The sequence below is a fragment of the Cydia splendana genome, chromosome 14, assembly GCF_910591565.1.
Source record: "Cydia splendana chromosome 14, ilCydSple1.2, whole genome shotgun sequence".
In the NCBI taxonomy this organism is placed as follows: domain Eukaryota; kingdom Metazoa; phylum Arthropoda; class Insecta; order Lepidoptera; family Tortricidae; genus Cydia; species Cydia splendana.
The window spans coordinates 15,343,120-15,360,613 of record NC_085973.1 but is presented as its reverse complement, the minus strand read 5'-3'; the positions used below and the strand labels follow the sequence as shown (position 1 = coordinate 15,360,613).

Sequence of the window (17,494 nt, the reverse complement as noted above, 5' to 3'; positions counted from 1 at the left end):
ATACACGTTATTTGTGGAAAAGTATTAACCGGTGTACACCTTCGCGCTTGCGTCAGGCAGACTGAGACAAACTCGTACACATGACACGAGGTGAGTGCTTCAATTTTGGAACGTGTATAACACATCTACATATAAAATATCATAGCACACACTAGGTTTCTCTGATCACGTCTACAGGTACAACAAGCAAAAAAAAAATCCTGACAATAGAAAAAATCTTTATTATCTATGATTAAAATACTTTAAATTTATACAATCATCTCAAGATGCCTAGCATACTCTATGGTCTGTTCGGCCAGTTCAGCAGAGGGTAGGATGCCGGCGGCCGCGGCAGACGTCTCTTCGGCAGCGTTGAAATGGTAGCAGTTGTCAGAACCCAGCACCCATCCACGCTAAAGAAATCAGATTAAAGAGTTAGCTTGACTTGATTCGCCATAGTCGTCAAGGCACGACACCCGAATGCCGTGACCACAGGCCGATTTTTTTATTACAAGCGCTCGATTTCGTGTTCTCTCCTCTCCCTTCAATATCCACTACTAGGCATTAAAATTCTACTACTAGTAGAATTCAAAACGAGTGGTCAATACCACTAGATTCCCAATTTTTATGGATCGTATTTAAAAAACAGCATTTTGCCGTTTTCCACAGATTTTCGATTGACGAAATTGAGCGCTCGAAATGTCAAAATCGGCCCCCTGGCGTTGTCAAATGCCGATACACATTTCCTCACCAAAATATCTTATAATTAAAAAATATAAAACCTTATAAGTAATATTTCGTCAGGTGACAACCAAAACTCACTAATTACATCAAGTTAATAGCCATTAATACTTAAATAAGGTTGATTTTGTTTAATATTTTTTGAACGACGATTGACGATTTAAACGGTAGAACAGTAGGTGGAACCATTTCGTCTTTGATGGAGTATTGTATCAATGGGTATGGGCAATTACAAATAAATTGTATGTAGTAAGGACCTGTAATTCTAAATCTAAAACGCTGATCTTACCTTCTTTCCGTACTCCAGCACCGCCTGCTGCGAAGACAAGTTTAGCCTCCTCGCAGCCTCGGTGCATGTGATGCTCAGATACGCCTTCTCAATACAGGCCGCTATCTCACCACGGACCGTGTCCAGGAGGGTGTCCATGAAGAATGTGTAGCTTTCTGCTGGTACATTGCCCTGTGCGGTCAAAAGATGGATCAAAAAATCTTTATAGGTTATGCAGGGAAAATAGTATTTTTCAAACAGTTTGAGTACTGTGATGTGATGTCCTCTCAATACAATTTACCTATAACCTTAAAACGCAACATCTCGCAAAATTGTATTGTGATGACACTGATGAATGACATATCCAAGCTATTTAAAAAATACTTTAATAAGCCTTTTATTCCATATTTAGTAACATTTTGCCAATTCTATTTAGTTTCTGATTTTGTCATTGAGCGGAAATGCTCTAGAGTTAGACCAAGGTAATTCTGCAACGATTTTGATAGCACATGCAGTGCAAGTGTTATTTTAAACATCAAACTTTTATGAAATTATGACTTGTTTAGTCTTACTATCTCAATATAATTATAAGTCTTATATCGCACACCTTAGCTAAAAAGATCTTATTGTAGCTCCCCTCCATCAAATACTGCTCCAGTGCAAGCGGGTGCTTCACATAGAGGTCGGCCCTGATCACATCCACTGGCAGGCGCTCCAACTCCGTATGGAACTCGGCTACCCTGTTCTGAGCCAGCAGGAACAGCAGGTTGAGCCCTAGGAGCTGGTACATGAATGCAGATTCTGGGAGGTGCTCTCTGGAATTAAGAATAATCTTTTAAGCTTTGCATTATATTAATTATTTGCATTATTGAGTAAGAGAAATAAGAAAATAAATTCTGCAAAAAGGCTTTATTATTCATTGGAATCTTCAGTGGCATAGCATGAACTAATCTAGCCCCAGGCGAAGTCTCATCTGCGAGGCCCTTTTCTTTCAATGTGTATTACCAAGATAATAAAAAGGGAAGGCTTCCAGAGGCCCCTTCAAGTGCGAGGCCGTGGGCGAACGCCCACATCGCCCTAGGCATGGGATACGCCACTGGAATCTTTGAGGGAAACTTTCTTCTAAAATTAAATAACCATTCAAGAAGCCAGTAGTACTAAAGGACTAGATAATTCAACTGGATTTGCATGTTTATAAATTATGGACGATAAATTAGCTTATAATGTGTAAAACATACTGACTTGTAGTCGAAATAGTAGCATTTTAGCTGTGACATGTAGCGCTCAAAAGCCTTCACGTCTTTTGCGGCGACGGCCCACTGTGCTCCAATCTCCAAGACATCCCGCGCCAAGAGCAACTCCTTCTGGTTAGCCGCTGTATTATTACTAGGCAAGAAAGTCAACTGCGTCAACGCAATCTAGAAAACAAACGGATTTTACAAGAATAACATCTAAAAATTGACAAGTCATTCCAAACAACGGAAGGTACCTTGATTTTGTTCAGCAGCTCCCCGCACTTGTCTAGCTTGCGTGGCTTCTTTGCCCATTCGGTTTTCAGATTTTGATATAAAGACGCAACTTCTGTCACAGAAGCCATTTCGATTTATAAATGTAATTGAATTTGGAGAATAAAATTATACGATGACTCGTTCCCGTTCCACAACAAATTTGAGGTTGACGAAGCCTGTTCAAAAACTGAAATGTCGGTTTTATTTATTACACTCACTGTTTTTATTTATGTAAATATAATGATCTACCTTCAAATAAGATAATATCAATTTTTTTACTGTTTACAAGATAAATTTATTTACTAAAGGCATCTGAGTATGTATGAATACGGTTTTTTTAATAACTTCGGGCTAGTATTAGAAGTATTTGAACGTACATTATGACTTGTCAAATTGCAAAATCCATAGACAATCATCACAGATTGTCGGCAACACAAGAGGCAGGTGATGGTTCTACGAGACTCAGTGGACGTTATTACCGTTTACTCAAACGCGCTGGTCCTGTCAGTGTCAAAGTTTCCATCGAGATTTTGCTCGGTTTTGTTTGCTCTTCTTGGGTTTAGCGTACAAGATAATGATTTTTTTACCGAATTTGAAATTCTTTGGCTATGTGAAGCCGTTTTCGTTCAGAGTTAAATAAAATGTGATACTGGAAGCCATGAGCTCTCCAGCAGCGATCGTGTGCCGCGAAGTTTTCGATGAGAATAGTCAACCATCTGCAGAGGGTTTGTACCTTTTATATTTAATTAAATACCTTGTGATTTTTATCATAAAGTATATCAGTAATAGGTCATAATGCACGTCTGATATATCCAGAGGTTTACTGGTGTTGCTGGATTCCTATTTAAAAGCCTTTAGAATTATTAAAGTTAACCGTGAGATTTCGGTGTTTCGCCCACAGTTCAGTATTAATAATTAAGAAATTTAAATACTTCATATGATAGACACTAGCGTTCGTACACCACTGCTTATGGGAAGGCAGCACTTACAGTATTTTACAAACTCAGAATGTTAATACAGAAAACAAAATCTTTTTGGATTTCGAAATTACAAGTATGTAAAATTAAAAAAACTGACTAAGAACTATTCGGACTAATGCGCGAAGGGGAACAGGGTTTTTACTTGAGTCTGTTTGTTATGAAATAGTTATATTTTATTTTATTATCCATCATCACCAAACATCGGATTCTAGGGGGCAAATTGTATGACGGGATCCCTATCCATCATACAATTTGCCCCCTAGAATCCGATGTATGATCATCACCACATACATCTAATTGGTATATGTATTTGATGTTTGATTATTGTACTGTTCTAGAAAAACCATTTAATATAATAATTAATAACAAATAGTATCCTTCAGAAACAATTTCTATAAAGTTTGCTCAAATACTGTTTCTTGTTAGCAGACTTGCAAGAAATATTTGAGTATTAAAGTCATTGAAATCTCACTCTCATAAGACTTGTGTTTTTAATGCATTGTCAACAGAGGTATCAGAATATGCCCAGCAGCTCGGCATTGATCCGGACAGCGAGAGCCACCTGCTGCCGCTGGCGAGAGATGGGTTGATGCAAGCTCTGCCTGCACCATGGAAGGCATAGTAAGTTGTATTTACTGTTGAATTGAAAGTTAATTGGTTAATTAAATAAAATATAATGAGAGAACAATACACAATAATATGTATAAAGCTAATTCCACATCCAAAAGGATCAATATTATAGTGTTTTTCGTTTTTCTTTTTTGTCAGTTCACTTTACAATGTAATTCATAATTCATATCTTTATTGCGTCCATGTTCATTTGTACATAGGATGGTATTAAAACATTAAAAAGTCAGTACATGGTACCCTGTTAGGGCATGGCAATAATCTTAATACTAAATACTAACTGTGTGACTGGTGACTATTTACAAATAATACTAAAATTGTCATAACATAATTTGAGAATACATTGCAAAATTCATTATAATAAATAATAGAAAATCTTAATTAAAGAGGATTTATGCGGCATTACATATTTTATAATTGTACAATTCATCATTATAAAAGCTCAATAATTGTCAATAATAAAAATTAAAGATATAAAATAAAAAAATAAAATAAAATGGGTGTGTTGGATGTCTTATTGATACCAATTTGGCAAAGTGTCATCATTTAAATATTCTTCAATGGTATAATAACATTTATCTTGAAGTAGTTTATTTAGATTACTTTTAAATACTTTGTCGTTTCTTTCCTGTAAAAGTTGTTGGGGTAGCTTGTTTGCTATGATAACGCATCTACAATAGGGGCCGTTTCTGTACATAGCTAATTTTGAAATTGGTAAATGGTACCTACTGAATTTTGTTCCGTCTATTTGAGGTGATTTTTTGTAAGGGGAATAAGTTTGCGTTATTTCTGACAAACATCGCCGCTTCCATAATATATATACATACCAACGTTAGAATTTTATGCCTTATAAAGTGAGGACGGCAGCTATTAGGTATTCGCGTGTTGGTAAGGATGCGTATACATTTTTTCTGTAAAACAAAAAGTTGGTGTACCTCTGTGCTGTCACCCCACAGTATAATACCGTATTTAAGCCAGGAATTCGCGTACGCGTAATATGCTGACAAAGCCGTTTTAAAGTTTGTGTTTATTTTAAGCACACTAAGAGCGTATATAAATCGGGACAGCTTTGTGTTAATTTTTTCGATGTGAGATTTCCAATTTAGATTTGAGTCTATTTTTATTCCTAATAAGTTAAATTCCGTTACCTCCTCTATAGTCGTATCGTCAATTTATAGCGTCATTTGGAGTGATTGCTTCTGTACCGGTTTGAACTGTATAATTTTAGTTTTCTTTAGATTTATTTCAAGATTATGGTCATCGAGCCATTTCTGAGTTTTATTAAATATGTCTTGTAATTGATCATTGCAATATTCAATACTCGTACAACTAAACAATAGCGAAACGTCATCCGCAAACATTATGCATGTTGTGTCTAATATGTTAGGCAAGTCGTTCACATATGCTAAAAACAATATACATCCGGCCACGCTTCCTTGGGGTATTGAGCACGAAGTGTGTCGCGTTTCTGATACTATGTCCTTAATTTCCCTAGAGTCTTTGCAAAAGTGGTTAATTTGTACGTACTGACTGCGGTTTTCAAGGTACTACTTAAACCATAGATAGGCGTTTCCGCGAATACCCATGCCGTTTAACTTTGACAACAGGATTTTATGGGATACTCGATCGTAAGCCTTTGTCATATCGAGCAGTAGACCTACGCCATACTGCTTCTGTTCTATAGTACCAAAGATTTCTTGGACGTAATTGTAGACTGTACTTAAGAAAACAAAACAATTGTTAGATTTACTGCAAAACACGGAAATAACCACATACTAAAATGTCGTTAGAACCATCTTGAAAGTGTTATAGGAGATGCTTTATGTAGATGTTACAAATACAAAATACCATATTTTTTTTGCCGAAACAGCTTTGACGAAAAACTACAAACCCATTACTACTACAACAACGAGACAAAGAAGACGCAATGGGAACACCCACTAGACCACGTGTACCGCGAGCTCGTCCAGAAGGCGCGGGACGCCTCCGCCATGGACGACACGTGTGCGTCCGTGCAGGTACGCTACCCACTACTACTATAACGATGAGACGAAGACGCAATGGGAACACCCACTGGACCACGTTTACCGCGAGCTTGTCCGGAAGGCGCGGGACGCCTCCGCCATGGACGACACATGTGCGTCCGTGCAGGTACGCATCCTAAAAAAAAAGAAGACACAATGGGCTTGTTACCACAACTCATGGGAGCTTTGATTCCGCTTGGCAACTAATCCCAATCTAACCTTCCGACCCTCAGGGCAAACTAGGCCCAATTAGGATTAGTCCAGTTCCCTCACTATGTATTCCTTCACCGAAAAGCGACAAATATCAAATGATATATCGTACATAAGTTCCGAGACCGAAAAACTCATCGGTAAGAGACGGACCACGACCTCCGGATTCCGGATTGAAAGTCGCACGCTCTTTACGCTAGGCTCTCAATGCTTCATATCCAATTAAATCGTTATATTCATCATATAATTTTATTACTATAGTTTTACTATCAGTATATTTAATTTTACAGGGCCCCAAGCTGTAATGCTGTAAAATTATCCTTGAATAAATATCAAAATATCAAATATCCAATTAAACAGTAATGGCATTCACATTTTTAGACTAAGAGAACATATACCTATCTGTAAGCTATGATATTTTATATGTAGATGTGTTATACACGTTCCAAAATTGAAGCACTCACCTCGTGTCATGTGTACGAGTTTGTCTCAGTCTGCCTGACGCAAGCGCGAAGGTGTACACCGGTTAATACTTTTCCACAAATAACGTGTATTAAGCAACAAAATGCTGACCTGCGTTATGTTGAAATGCTCAAATTATCCGCGGAAGCGCAAAAAAATTGACGGCGTCACATATCATTGGTAAGTAAAAGCTGAAATAACCCGTTTTTCTTCGGTTTAATCTTGAATTAAATAAACCCAGCCGCCATTTTCGCCGGCTGACAGAACGAGATAAGTTTATGTTCTCATCAGCGAGAATGACAAGGACGCACCAACTGCGTACATAGATTATCATAGCAGACGCGTCATGGTAAGTTGCATTCGTTGTTTGGTGCTTGTCGTACAAATAAAAGAAATATACTTAAATTTCAATTTTAATATTGAAGTTTTTTACTGCCATATTATTGTCCGGGTCGCGTCAATTAAGTCAATAGGTATATTGCTGTTTATACAAAGATTACTACAAAATTAGTATTTATTGTCAGGCATTTCATTTTCTCACACAGTAACAATTATTAATAACATAAAATTGTTAGTAAAATAAAGGATTTTGTTGTTATTGAGTTTGCTTTTTGTCAAAATGTTTCTATAGTATAAGAAAAATGATGAATAAAGAGTATAATATAATATCTTTTATTTACATAACTAAATATGAAAACTTTTTACTTCGGTAGCGAGTACATTACTACATACAACTGCATTAAAATGATTTGCACCTTCTGTCAAACATCTTAGTCTTTGATATTTTTTTTTCTTAATAAGTTTTACGCTTCGCGCCTTATTCACTGTTTGCCGTCGTGTTATGGTGGTATCACTGATTTACCAAATTCACGCGCAAGTGACAAACACTAGCCGTCTCTTTTTTGGTTAGGTATTCTTTTAATTGTGCCCTCTCTTTTACGCATTTGCGTATGAAGTTGTAAACAAATTGTAACTAATGCTGCCGTGTCGTTGGCAGCATTGGTTGGCATCATTTTTTTCGCTTGATATGTTAGTGTATGGCTTATCTACATATAAAATATCATAGTCTGTAAGTATATAACCTTATCGACTAAAATAGGCCAAAAAACATGACCTGAAAAAGGTGTACAAAAGCAATAAAAAGTAAATCAACAATTTTATGGCCCTACCGATGGTCATCGCCACTAATGAAGGTGGCGAACACTGTTTAGTGCTATTTTATGATCGGCATTTGTTTTTATAGACGACGTTGACCTTTTGTGACCTTCTTGTTGTATACTGATATCTATATTTAGTGCCTATGAATACACTGACAGCAGTTTGAAAAACATTTTCTTATTTAGACATACTGACGTCAAAATTATAACTAAAGTCTATTTTTTTATTCGGTAGACTAAAATGACATTTCATAGTATGAAATGACAGATGATGTTCATACTATGAAATGTCATTTTAGTCTACCGAATAAAAAAATAGACTTTAGTGACTGTGCTTAAAAGCTTAAAAAAAGTAAAAATAAAAAATACTTACTTCGTTGAGTCATTATCACACTTAACTCACAATGGTCTTAAATGCCATAAACTCTACTGGACTCTAAGTCCTTTATGCCAAATTCCACCATTTTGAACATTTTCAAAACAACGAAACCACCAAAATAAAATAGGTTTAAATGGGTCGCGTGCTCCTGTTAAAGCTGCTCGTTATGGTGCGAAATATGTCGAGCATTTTTATGTGAGTTACCCATTTTAATATATTGAATAGATTGGTCATCTCATGAAATACACGCCCGTTGATTTTGACATTACAATACTTACTTCTGTTTTCAGGAACTTCTAACATCAGAAGAAAACACGAAACACCTAGAGCGTGTAGAAACGAAGGCAGAAAGCGATGAAGACCTATCGACGGACAGCGCTGAACATCCCTCGGATATTAAGGAGTCAGCTCTCATGCCGGGACGACGATTGGCACCGTTAGGTAAGTCAGGCGTGGCTCACTCCGCGCCGCAACAAGTAGCTAGCAAGCACATCCGTCCCACACCAATTTTGGTGGCTAGCCATAAGCCGCGCGTGGCGCTTGCGCCACCTAGCGGTCATATCTGTCCTAATCGCGGTATATTCATGAAGAAGGGATAACTTTCAGTGATATGTGTCAGATAAGTGTCAGTGACATTGACCATTTTTCGAAGTCAAAGTATTGAGTATGTAGGTGAGATTGGGTGGTATTCCACCTGTCCAATGTCATTGCGTCTCACTCTCTCATTAAGCAAATTGTGAGATGCAATACACATTGGACAAAGATATTTGACAGATGGAATTGGAATACCACCCTTTAGCACACGGTAATCTAATACAAAATGCCAAGAGATATGTAACCCTGGAGCTCTTGCTTCGTAGGCAGCGTCGCTACTAGGGTTGCCAGATCGAAAGGCGCTATTATCGGGAAACAATATAAATTTATCGGGATTTTGGGGCTTAAGTCGGGAAAAAAAAATGCATTCAAATTAAAGTAATTGTATTAAAAACAACGATGTTTTACATTATTGGCACTACATCACATCAGCTCGTTCGCTCGACGACAGTTCGGAACATGAAATTATTGTTTTATAACGTGAAGCTATTTTTCGGGACAGTTTTCACTTTGTCGGGAATCGGGAACACATGCTAAAAATCGGGAGAATCCCGCCAATTCCCGACCATCTGGCAACCCTAGTCGCTACTGACTAGAAGGCTGTTAGTACTTAATTATCCTCCTGTATGTACATTTGTACATTACAATGTTGTACATAATCGTGCAATCGTTTGACGACCGGTCTGGCCTACTGGGCCACCCTGCCTGACCTACCCTGCCTATGAAGCCGATGGTCACGGGTTCGAATCCTGGTAAGGGCATTTATTTGTATGATGATACGTTTCCTTGTGCAGATATTTGTTCCTGAGTCATGGTTGTTTTCTATGTATTTAAGTATTTATATATTATATATATCGTTGTCTGAGTACCCGCAACACAAGCCTTCTTGAGCTTACCGTGGGGCTTAATCAATTTGTGTAAAAAATGTCAAAAAAATGAATCTAATTTGAACCTTTCATGAACCAAATAAAGTAGCATTTCTTTTAAAAACAAACGAAATTCGTTCCAATTTACTTATAGAATAAGGTTCAAATTAAAAATTAGAAAACTTTGTATGTTGGGTCATGGGTCTTACGAGGTTATAAATAATTTCAGGGAGACCACCACTTGTCCCCTTAGGCCGACTTGACAAGAAACTGGGCGAGCTCCGAATCTCGCCCTTACGGCGCAGCGCAGAAAGCTCAGTATCGCCCAAACCCAGCCTCTTCCGCAACACATCGGACAGGGAGCTACTTAGCAGACCGACGTCCTTTAAAACGGACATTATCGACTTGAAAATGAGCGTTTTGAGTCCGGAGGAGGAGAAATATAACCCGTTGCTGGCGGCGGCGAAGGTTGAGAAAGGACTGCCTTTGCCTTTGTCAGGTAAGATATACTATTTACGGGGTCCCTTTGTCTCCCATAAAGTTTTAAGTCATAATGTATTGTTTGTCATACTATCGTTAGTCATAAAACTGAAACCGTTAACACATTCACTGCCCCCAACGCACATGTGCGTTCACCGTCATATAAGTTTGTTCCTAGGCCACGCCCCCTGGCAGTGAATGCGTTAACTTTTCAGGATTTTAGTAAGGTTATTCTGTAGATAGGTTAGGTTAGGTTTGTTTTATGGCAATCCTGAAAAGTTACGCGTTTCTGAGAAAAACCAATTATGACTAAAGAAAATTCGGACAAACAATACATTATGATTTAAAACTATTTGGGAAACAATAGAGACCCACTATTTACCCATACCCTAGGCCTAAAGTATGGATGCAACCATGGTATAACTAGTGGCTCTGTGAGCTGTAGACCTCGCGAGCTGAGCTTAAAACTGAGTAAATGTATGGCTTCGTTGTTTAGAAGAATTTAGAGAATCTAATTTGACAATTAAAACCTTAACTATCGAACCTGCTTACAAAATTCGGGAATTGGTTTAGAAATGCGACCAGTAGAGTAGAACAGATGGACATACGAAACAATTTTTGGCTAACAGGCCAATTCAAACGTACACTGATATCAGAATGACGTCTAACTGATGTCATTTAGTTATCGTGCATTTCGCTGGTTCTTGTCCGTACATGTATTGGCGCAAGCGAGACGCACGATGACTACTAAATAACATGATAAAAATATCATCCCGATGTCAGTGTACGGTCGATGCCCCTTAAGTATACACGTCGCCATACTAATTGTATAGAAAAGTGGATAGAGATAGACCAAGAAAAGTCTGCAGAGATTTTGACAGCACACACAGTGCCAATGTTATTTGTGCCAGTGTCAAAATCTCTGCAGACTTTTCTTGGTCTAACTCTACTTATGTTAGGAAACCAACATTACCTTTGAATTAACCTGTAAACTGCAACTAAGAAGCTTCGTGGACTCGCGAGTGTGGCCCATAATTTCCGAAAATCATTTTTTCTTCGAGGCAATTACTCCGTTCTCATATTTTGCGTTGCCCATAATTTCCCGAAATCATTCATTCTCGGTAGCAATTACTCCGTTCCCATATTTTCCCAATGGTTTTCTTCCGCAATCGCCTATTTTTAATATTTTTAAATTAATCTTTTCTTTCTTTTAAATATCTAGGATAATATTTTCTTGTTACTGTATGTTAATAGTGTAGTAATTATATTTGTTACTTGTAGGTATTTCACATACAACAAATATCAAAAACACTAAAATTAAAGCATAATCTAAAAAACTACAAGTAAAAAACCAAACGCTGTCAGCCAATAACTCTAACCTACCTATCTCTGGGAGCAGATTCGTTTTTAGGGTCATCAAAAAAAAATAACCCTAACCTACCTATCTCTGGGAGCAGTTTCGTTTTTAGGGTCATCAAAAAAAAAATAACCCTAACCTACCTATCTCTGGGAGCAGTTTCGTTTTTAGGGTCATCAAAAAAAATAACCCTAACCTACCTATTTGAAAAAAACCTGGTTATTTTTACCACTAGCATTAAAAAAACCGGCCAAGTGCGAGTCGGACTCGCGTTCCAAGGGTTCCGTATATTACACAATTTTTAACAATCAGTGCCGGATTAAGATATTTTGATGCCCTAAGCATTTCTAGGTGCCCCCTCTCCCTAGGGTCATCAAGATTACATTGATTTTTTGGTAAATTAAGAGAAGTTCATTGCCGCATTACAGCTGAGAATGGAAATCAGTCACATCATTTTATCACGAAAATTGACAGTGCCGCAGCAGTTATGTTGCAACAGAGTACCTAATGCTGTTGCAGTCGCCACCCGAATGTCACCTTTATCATAGCGTAGAAAGTAATAGAAACGCGAGCGAAGCGAGCGCGGAAATTTTTCGATATAAAAACGCAATATGATAGACAGTTGTACATTTTTACTTTTAGTATGGAAATCAGTCACATCATTTTATCACGGAAGTTGACAGTACTGCAGCAGTAACGTTGCAACAGAGTAATGTTGCTGCAGTCGCCACCCGAATGTCACCTTTATCATATATCCTTATAAAGTAATTGAAAACGCGAGCGAAGCGAGCGCGAAAATTTTTCGATATAAAAACGCAATTTTAATTTTAGTCCCAACCAGGCGCGAATCCAGGATTTCATACAGAGAAGGGATGGGACAGTTTTCTATCAGCCTAGCTTCACATAGGGCTCGATATTTAAGGGTCTCAGCGAGGTTGTTTTCATGCATAAAATATGCAAGAAAGCAGAGAGCTTGGAATTGAATTGGCGAAGTGTGAGAAAGGCAGTAGGCCCAGCTGCGAAAGAGGAAAGCTTGGATTGGGATCCACGCCCAAGTGTAATTAAGGCAGAAGATCAACTTTGCCGTAAGGCAGAAGGCCTCGCATAAGACCTAACGCCGAACCGCAAAAGAGTGGGTTGAAATCGAATCTAAGCATGTAATCACGACTCTTCTACTGCTACCGATTGTTTCCCAAAGAATTACGCGCCATTATTTTTGCAAATTAGCTTTTGGACAGCTAAAAAAATCGTGTGGTAAAAACGATGTGTCTGTCCCTAATTTTAAAATTTGTTCACCATTTTCAACCTGGCATTTTGGTGCCCTCCCTGAACGTGGTGCCGTAAGCACGTGCTTGTTTTGCTTATTGGTTACAAAGTCTTTATTAATTCAACCATTAAAGTCGATGAGTACAAAAAACTTTAAGCTAGCTCTCAATTTAACATTTTTTTTAAACATTATTTTTAATTTGACCTTACAATTACTCGTAAGTAGGTAAGACCGTTAAATATTTAAAATGATTATCTTATCAGAAAATTATCACCAATTACTCTAAGAAAACTACTACTCTAAGTAATTCGGCACTGTTAACAATGTATTTTTTATGTGAAACGTGAGTGAAATCTCTTTAAAAAATCCGTAACTGTAATTAAGTCCGACTCACGCTTGACTGTACATTTCTAATAGGTTTTCCTGTCATCTATAGGTATAGACCTATTTTATGTATTTTTTTCAAAATTTTAGACCTAGTAGTTTCGGAGATAAGGGGGGAGGGAATGGTCATTTTTTGCCTATTTTCTTGAATAACTTCTAAACTGTTGATTCGAAAATTATAAAAAAAAAATATTTGAAATCCTTACAATAAGCTCTTTCATTTGATATGTAACATGATATAGTTTGAAAAATTTTTTTTTTTCATTTTTTCATTTACCCCCCAAAAGTGGCCCCCATGTTTAAAATTCATTTGTTTACGTTACATGTCCGTATTCGGGTCACAAACTTACATATGTGTACCAAATTTCAACTTGATGATGTCGCACACACCTTTAGCCTATCCTCAGCTAGATGGCGTGACGACACCGTTTCATATTTAACAATTTTAACACATAGATATCAGTGAATGAACATGGATCAAAATGATATAAAAATAATAAAATCATTTATCCATATATATACATTATTTGATAACTTTATGCGTTTTCATTTTAAGTTTTAGTCGTGTGTCGATAGATGGCAGTAAATTTACAGTGACTACAAAACAAAGAGGATTTGAAGAAGAGAGTTACTGTCATGGTAAATTATGTAGCTACAGTTCATTTACTGCCATCTTTCGACAGAAGATTAAACCTGTTTGAACGCCATTTGACTTTGATCCTTATTCTTTAACTGATATGTGTTAACTTTTTAAATTTTAATATTCACGCCATCTACTCGAGCATAGGCTGAAGGTTGTGGCGCCATCGCTCGAAAACATGGAACCATACCTTTGGCCTATAGTCGAGTAGATGGCGTGAATATTATATTTAATAAGTTAACACATATCACTGAAAGAATAAGGATCAAAGTCAAATGGCGTTCTAACAGTTTTATGTTCTGTCGAAAGATGGCAGTAAATTTACAGTGGCTACATAATTTACTTTGACAATCTGTCTCTATAGACTTTATTCTCTTTGCTACAAAATTTACAATGACAGGACCCCTCTATACTATCTATTCTTTTTGAGCCCGGGAAAGCGCAACGTACGAGCAACCTACAGCTAGTTCCCTGAGCCCAAGGTCGACCACTACCCTAGGCAATGTTAACCCCTCCGATTTATGGATGGTGACCGCCCATGCTATAAACGTAAGTGGAAATTGACTCCTGGAACAGCCATGCCCTTGAACTAAAACCGCTAAAAAAATGTTCAAACAAAAACTCAAACGAATACGCTTACCTCGCGCTTCGCGCTCGCTTGATCAATCAGCAATACGATGTCCTATCCCATATCCTTGCTTGTAAGCGTCTTTCCAACTGCCCTATGATAGCATTTAGATGAGCTGACGAAATTTGGTTACTTATTCTCGAGTAACAATTTAAATATCTAATCTAAAGAGAATAAAGTGTATAGGGGACGTGCATGAACTATAGGGGGCAGCACAGGAGTCGTCAGATCTTTGGCGCGAAGCGTAGATGAGTAGTTTATGATTCCGATGTAGCCCACGAGATGGCAGAACCTACTATGCACAAGGAAACGTACTTACGAGAACGGTAGATGGTAGCACTTGCTTTGGCAATGTACATGTGCACATATGTTTCCGATTCAGGCCACAAGATGGCAGGCCCTCCAACGCGCACGGTTCCTATAGTGGGCGTGCGTGAACTATAGGGGGTAGCATAGGAGCCGTCAGATTTTTGGCGTGAGGCGTAAATGTGACGTTTATGCTTCCGATGTAGCCCACAAGATGACAGAACCTATACTATGCACCTATGCATAAGGAAACGTACCTACAAGAACGGTAGATGGTAGAACTTGCTTTGGCAATGTACATGTTTCCGATTTAGGCCACAAGATGGCAGACCCTCCAACGCGCACGGTCCCTATAGTAGAGGGTTATTGTCATACTAAATTTTGTAGTCACTGTAAATCAGTGCTGTAAATTTACTGCCATCTTTCGATACAGGATTAAAATGAATAAAAAATATCAATAAATGTATATATGTATGGATAAATGATTTTTTTTATTTTTAGAACGCCATATGATTTTGACCCATGTTCTTTTACTGATATGAGTAAAAATTGTTAAATATAAAATGGTGTCGCCATCTAGACGAGCATGGAGGCCAAAGGTATGGGCGCCGTATATTCAAGAATCAAATTTTCTTTAAAGCGCAAAAAGCCATCATCTCTTGCAAAAATTAAACGAATACGCTTAGCCCGCGCTTTTCAAAATAAAATAATAAAATAAAAAACAACAATTTATACGAAATTTAAGTATAAAAAAATACAAAAAGTTGTGTAGCAGCATACGATTACTGGGGATGGAACCAAGGACCTCCCGATGCAAACAAAAAAAGCGAACGTTTGCAAAATGCGTCATGATAGTTCTTACTAAAGCTGACGAAATTTAGCTACTCATTCTCAAGTAAAAACGAAATATCTAAATACCGCCAAAACCAGCGATACAAATTTTCTGAATTTTTGGACATTTAATCTGAGCTGTAGACCTCGCGAGCAGAGCTTGAAATAACATGGTGCTAAGAGCTTTAAATACACCGTGTTTTTTTTGATTTCCGTTAATTTCAAGGGTGCATTCCTGAGCTTAAATCAAGTAACTTTCTCAAAGACACCGATGTTCTAATTAAGTCCATTTCGGAGATAATCCATAATTTATTTTTTTACTATAAGGCCTCTACAAGCGTGTACACTTGCCTTAGGGCCGGCTTACATATTGATTAGTGTTTAGAATGAGTTCATACATTTGCTACTAAACTTAAGTACAATCTCGGTCGATTGATGTACGAAATGACATTGATATGTTACAGATTTCAATTGTTTGGTTGAGTTAAATGTAATGCCCGTGTTACAACAACGCTATATGCTACATTTAATTACTTTTTAAATAAAAAAAAAACAAAAAAGAAAACAAAAAAAAAAATATTTTTGAAAATTAACTATGCCATTTAGTTCTTATAAACGTACTTAACTATACCCCGAAGTTAACGGAATTCAATAAAAACACGGTGTATAGTAAATTAAAGAAAAACAATACGAAATTTATGTGTAAAAAAATACAAAAAGTTATAATATCCCAGCATACAATTACTGGGGATCGAACCCAGACCCTCTGTGCAAACAGAAAAAGCGAACGTTTACAAACTGAGCCAAATAGTTCTTAGATGGGTTGACGAAATTTAGCTACTCCTTCTCAAATTAAAATTAGTTAAAATTAAATATCTAAATACCGCCTAAACCAGCGATAATTTTTTTCTGCATTTTTTGCTATTAACTCTGTAAACATGTTTCAAAAAGAAAAAAGTCTTATGATATCGATACGACTATTTGTTTAGGCGCCAGGTATCACGACTCCGCCATTTTTAAAAATTTCCAAAAACCGGATTGACAAAAAAATTTTATTTAGTCATAAAATTCGGTCACAAAATTTCACGAGAATCGGTTAAGAATTGCGACCTGTAGAGGAGAACATCCGGACATACGAAAGCAAAATGCCCGAGTCAAAACGTAGACCTTCGCTTCGCTTCGGTCAATAATATACTCCGCCTGGTACTCTCTTCCGACCACGTGACTGACACAAGCCTACGTCATCATGCGACAGCGCTATATAATAATATGCGATAGCGCTATATAAAGTGGTAATGTTATTGTGACGTAGGCTTGTGTCACTCTGGGAAGAGAAGACCATGTTTTATTAGACTATGGATGCAACGAATCAGTGAACAATCCTTTGCCATAGTATTTTCTTGAAAACGTTCCTATTTGTCATGCTACTTCAGTCAACCTCAGGCGGTCTAGGAGGGCTCATTTAGACGATGCGAGAACTCGCATGCGAGTTTTATTACATTGCGGTTTTTGATCGGTTGGTTGAATTGGACGTAGCCAACAGTCCGCAATGTAACTAAAATCGCATGCGAGTTCGCGCGCCGTCTAAATCAGCCCTAGTTGCATTCTCGCGCGCGAGCCCATACTTGAAGTCGCGCTAGATGTATGGAGTCGCGCGCGAGAACGCAACTCATGCTAGACCAGCAGTACTTTATGTAATGAGACTGACTGAAATAGCATAACACTATCGTGCGTTTCCGTGAAAATACTATGGTAAAGGATTATTCACTACATCGGTATGGATGCAATCATAGTCTTATAAAACAT

At 37.6% G+C, this 17,494-nt stretch overlaps 2 protein-coding genes across 2 annotated transcripts in view; one reads left to right on the top strand and one right to left on the bottom strand.

The window, feature by feature from the left end:
• Positions 1-205: 205 nt before the first annotated feature.
• Positions 206-2,681, bottom strand: LOC134796765 (26S proteasome non-ATPase regulatory subunit 8-like). The gene is made up of 5 exons (XM_063768981.1): positions 2,478-2,681; positions 2,231-2,406; positions 1,596-1,803; positions 1,010-1,180; positions 206-392 (listed from the first exon to the last, which is right to left on the bottom strand). The coding sequence occupies exons 1-5, from the start codon at positions 2,583-2,585 to the stop codon at positions 249-251; spliced, it is 807 nt and encodes a 268-aa protein (XP_063625051.1). The 5' UTR covers positions 2,586-2,681; the 3' UTR covers positions 206-248.
• A 323-nt stretch (positions 2,682-3,004) lies between these two features.
• LOC134796792 (centrosomal protein of 164 kDa) overlaps positions 3,005-17,494 on the top strand; it is a 39,119-nt gene continuing 24,629 nt past the window's right edge. Inside the window, exons 1-5 of the mRNA XM_063769013.1 lie at positions 3,005-3,221; positions 3,986-4,097; positions 5,974-6,121; positions 8,626-8,776; positions 10,025-10,294. Coding sequence (XP_063625083.1) covers positions 3,155-3,221; positions 3,986-4,097; positions 5,974-6,121; positions 8,626-8,776; positions 10,025-10,294 — 748 coding nt within the window. The 5' untranslated portion in view covers positions 3,005-3,154. The remainder of the gene's footprint in view (positions 3,222-3,985; positions 4,098-5,973; positions 6,122-8,625; positions 8,777-10,024; positions 10,295-17,494) is intronic.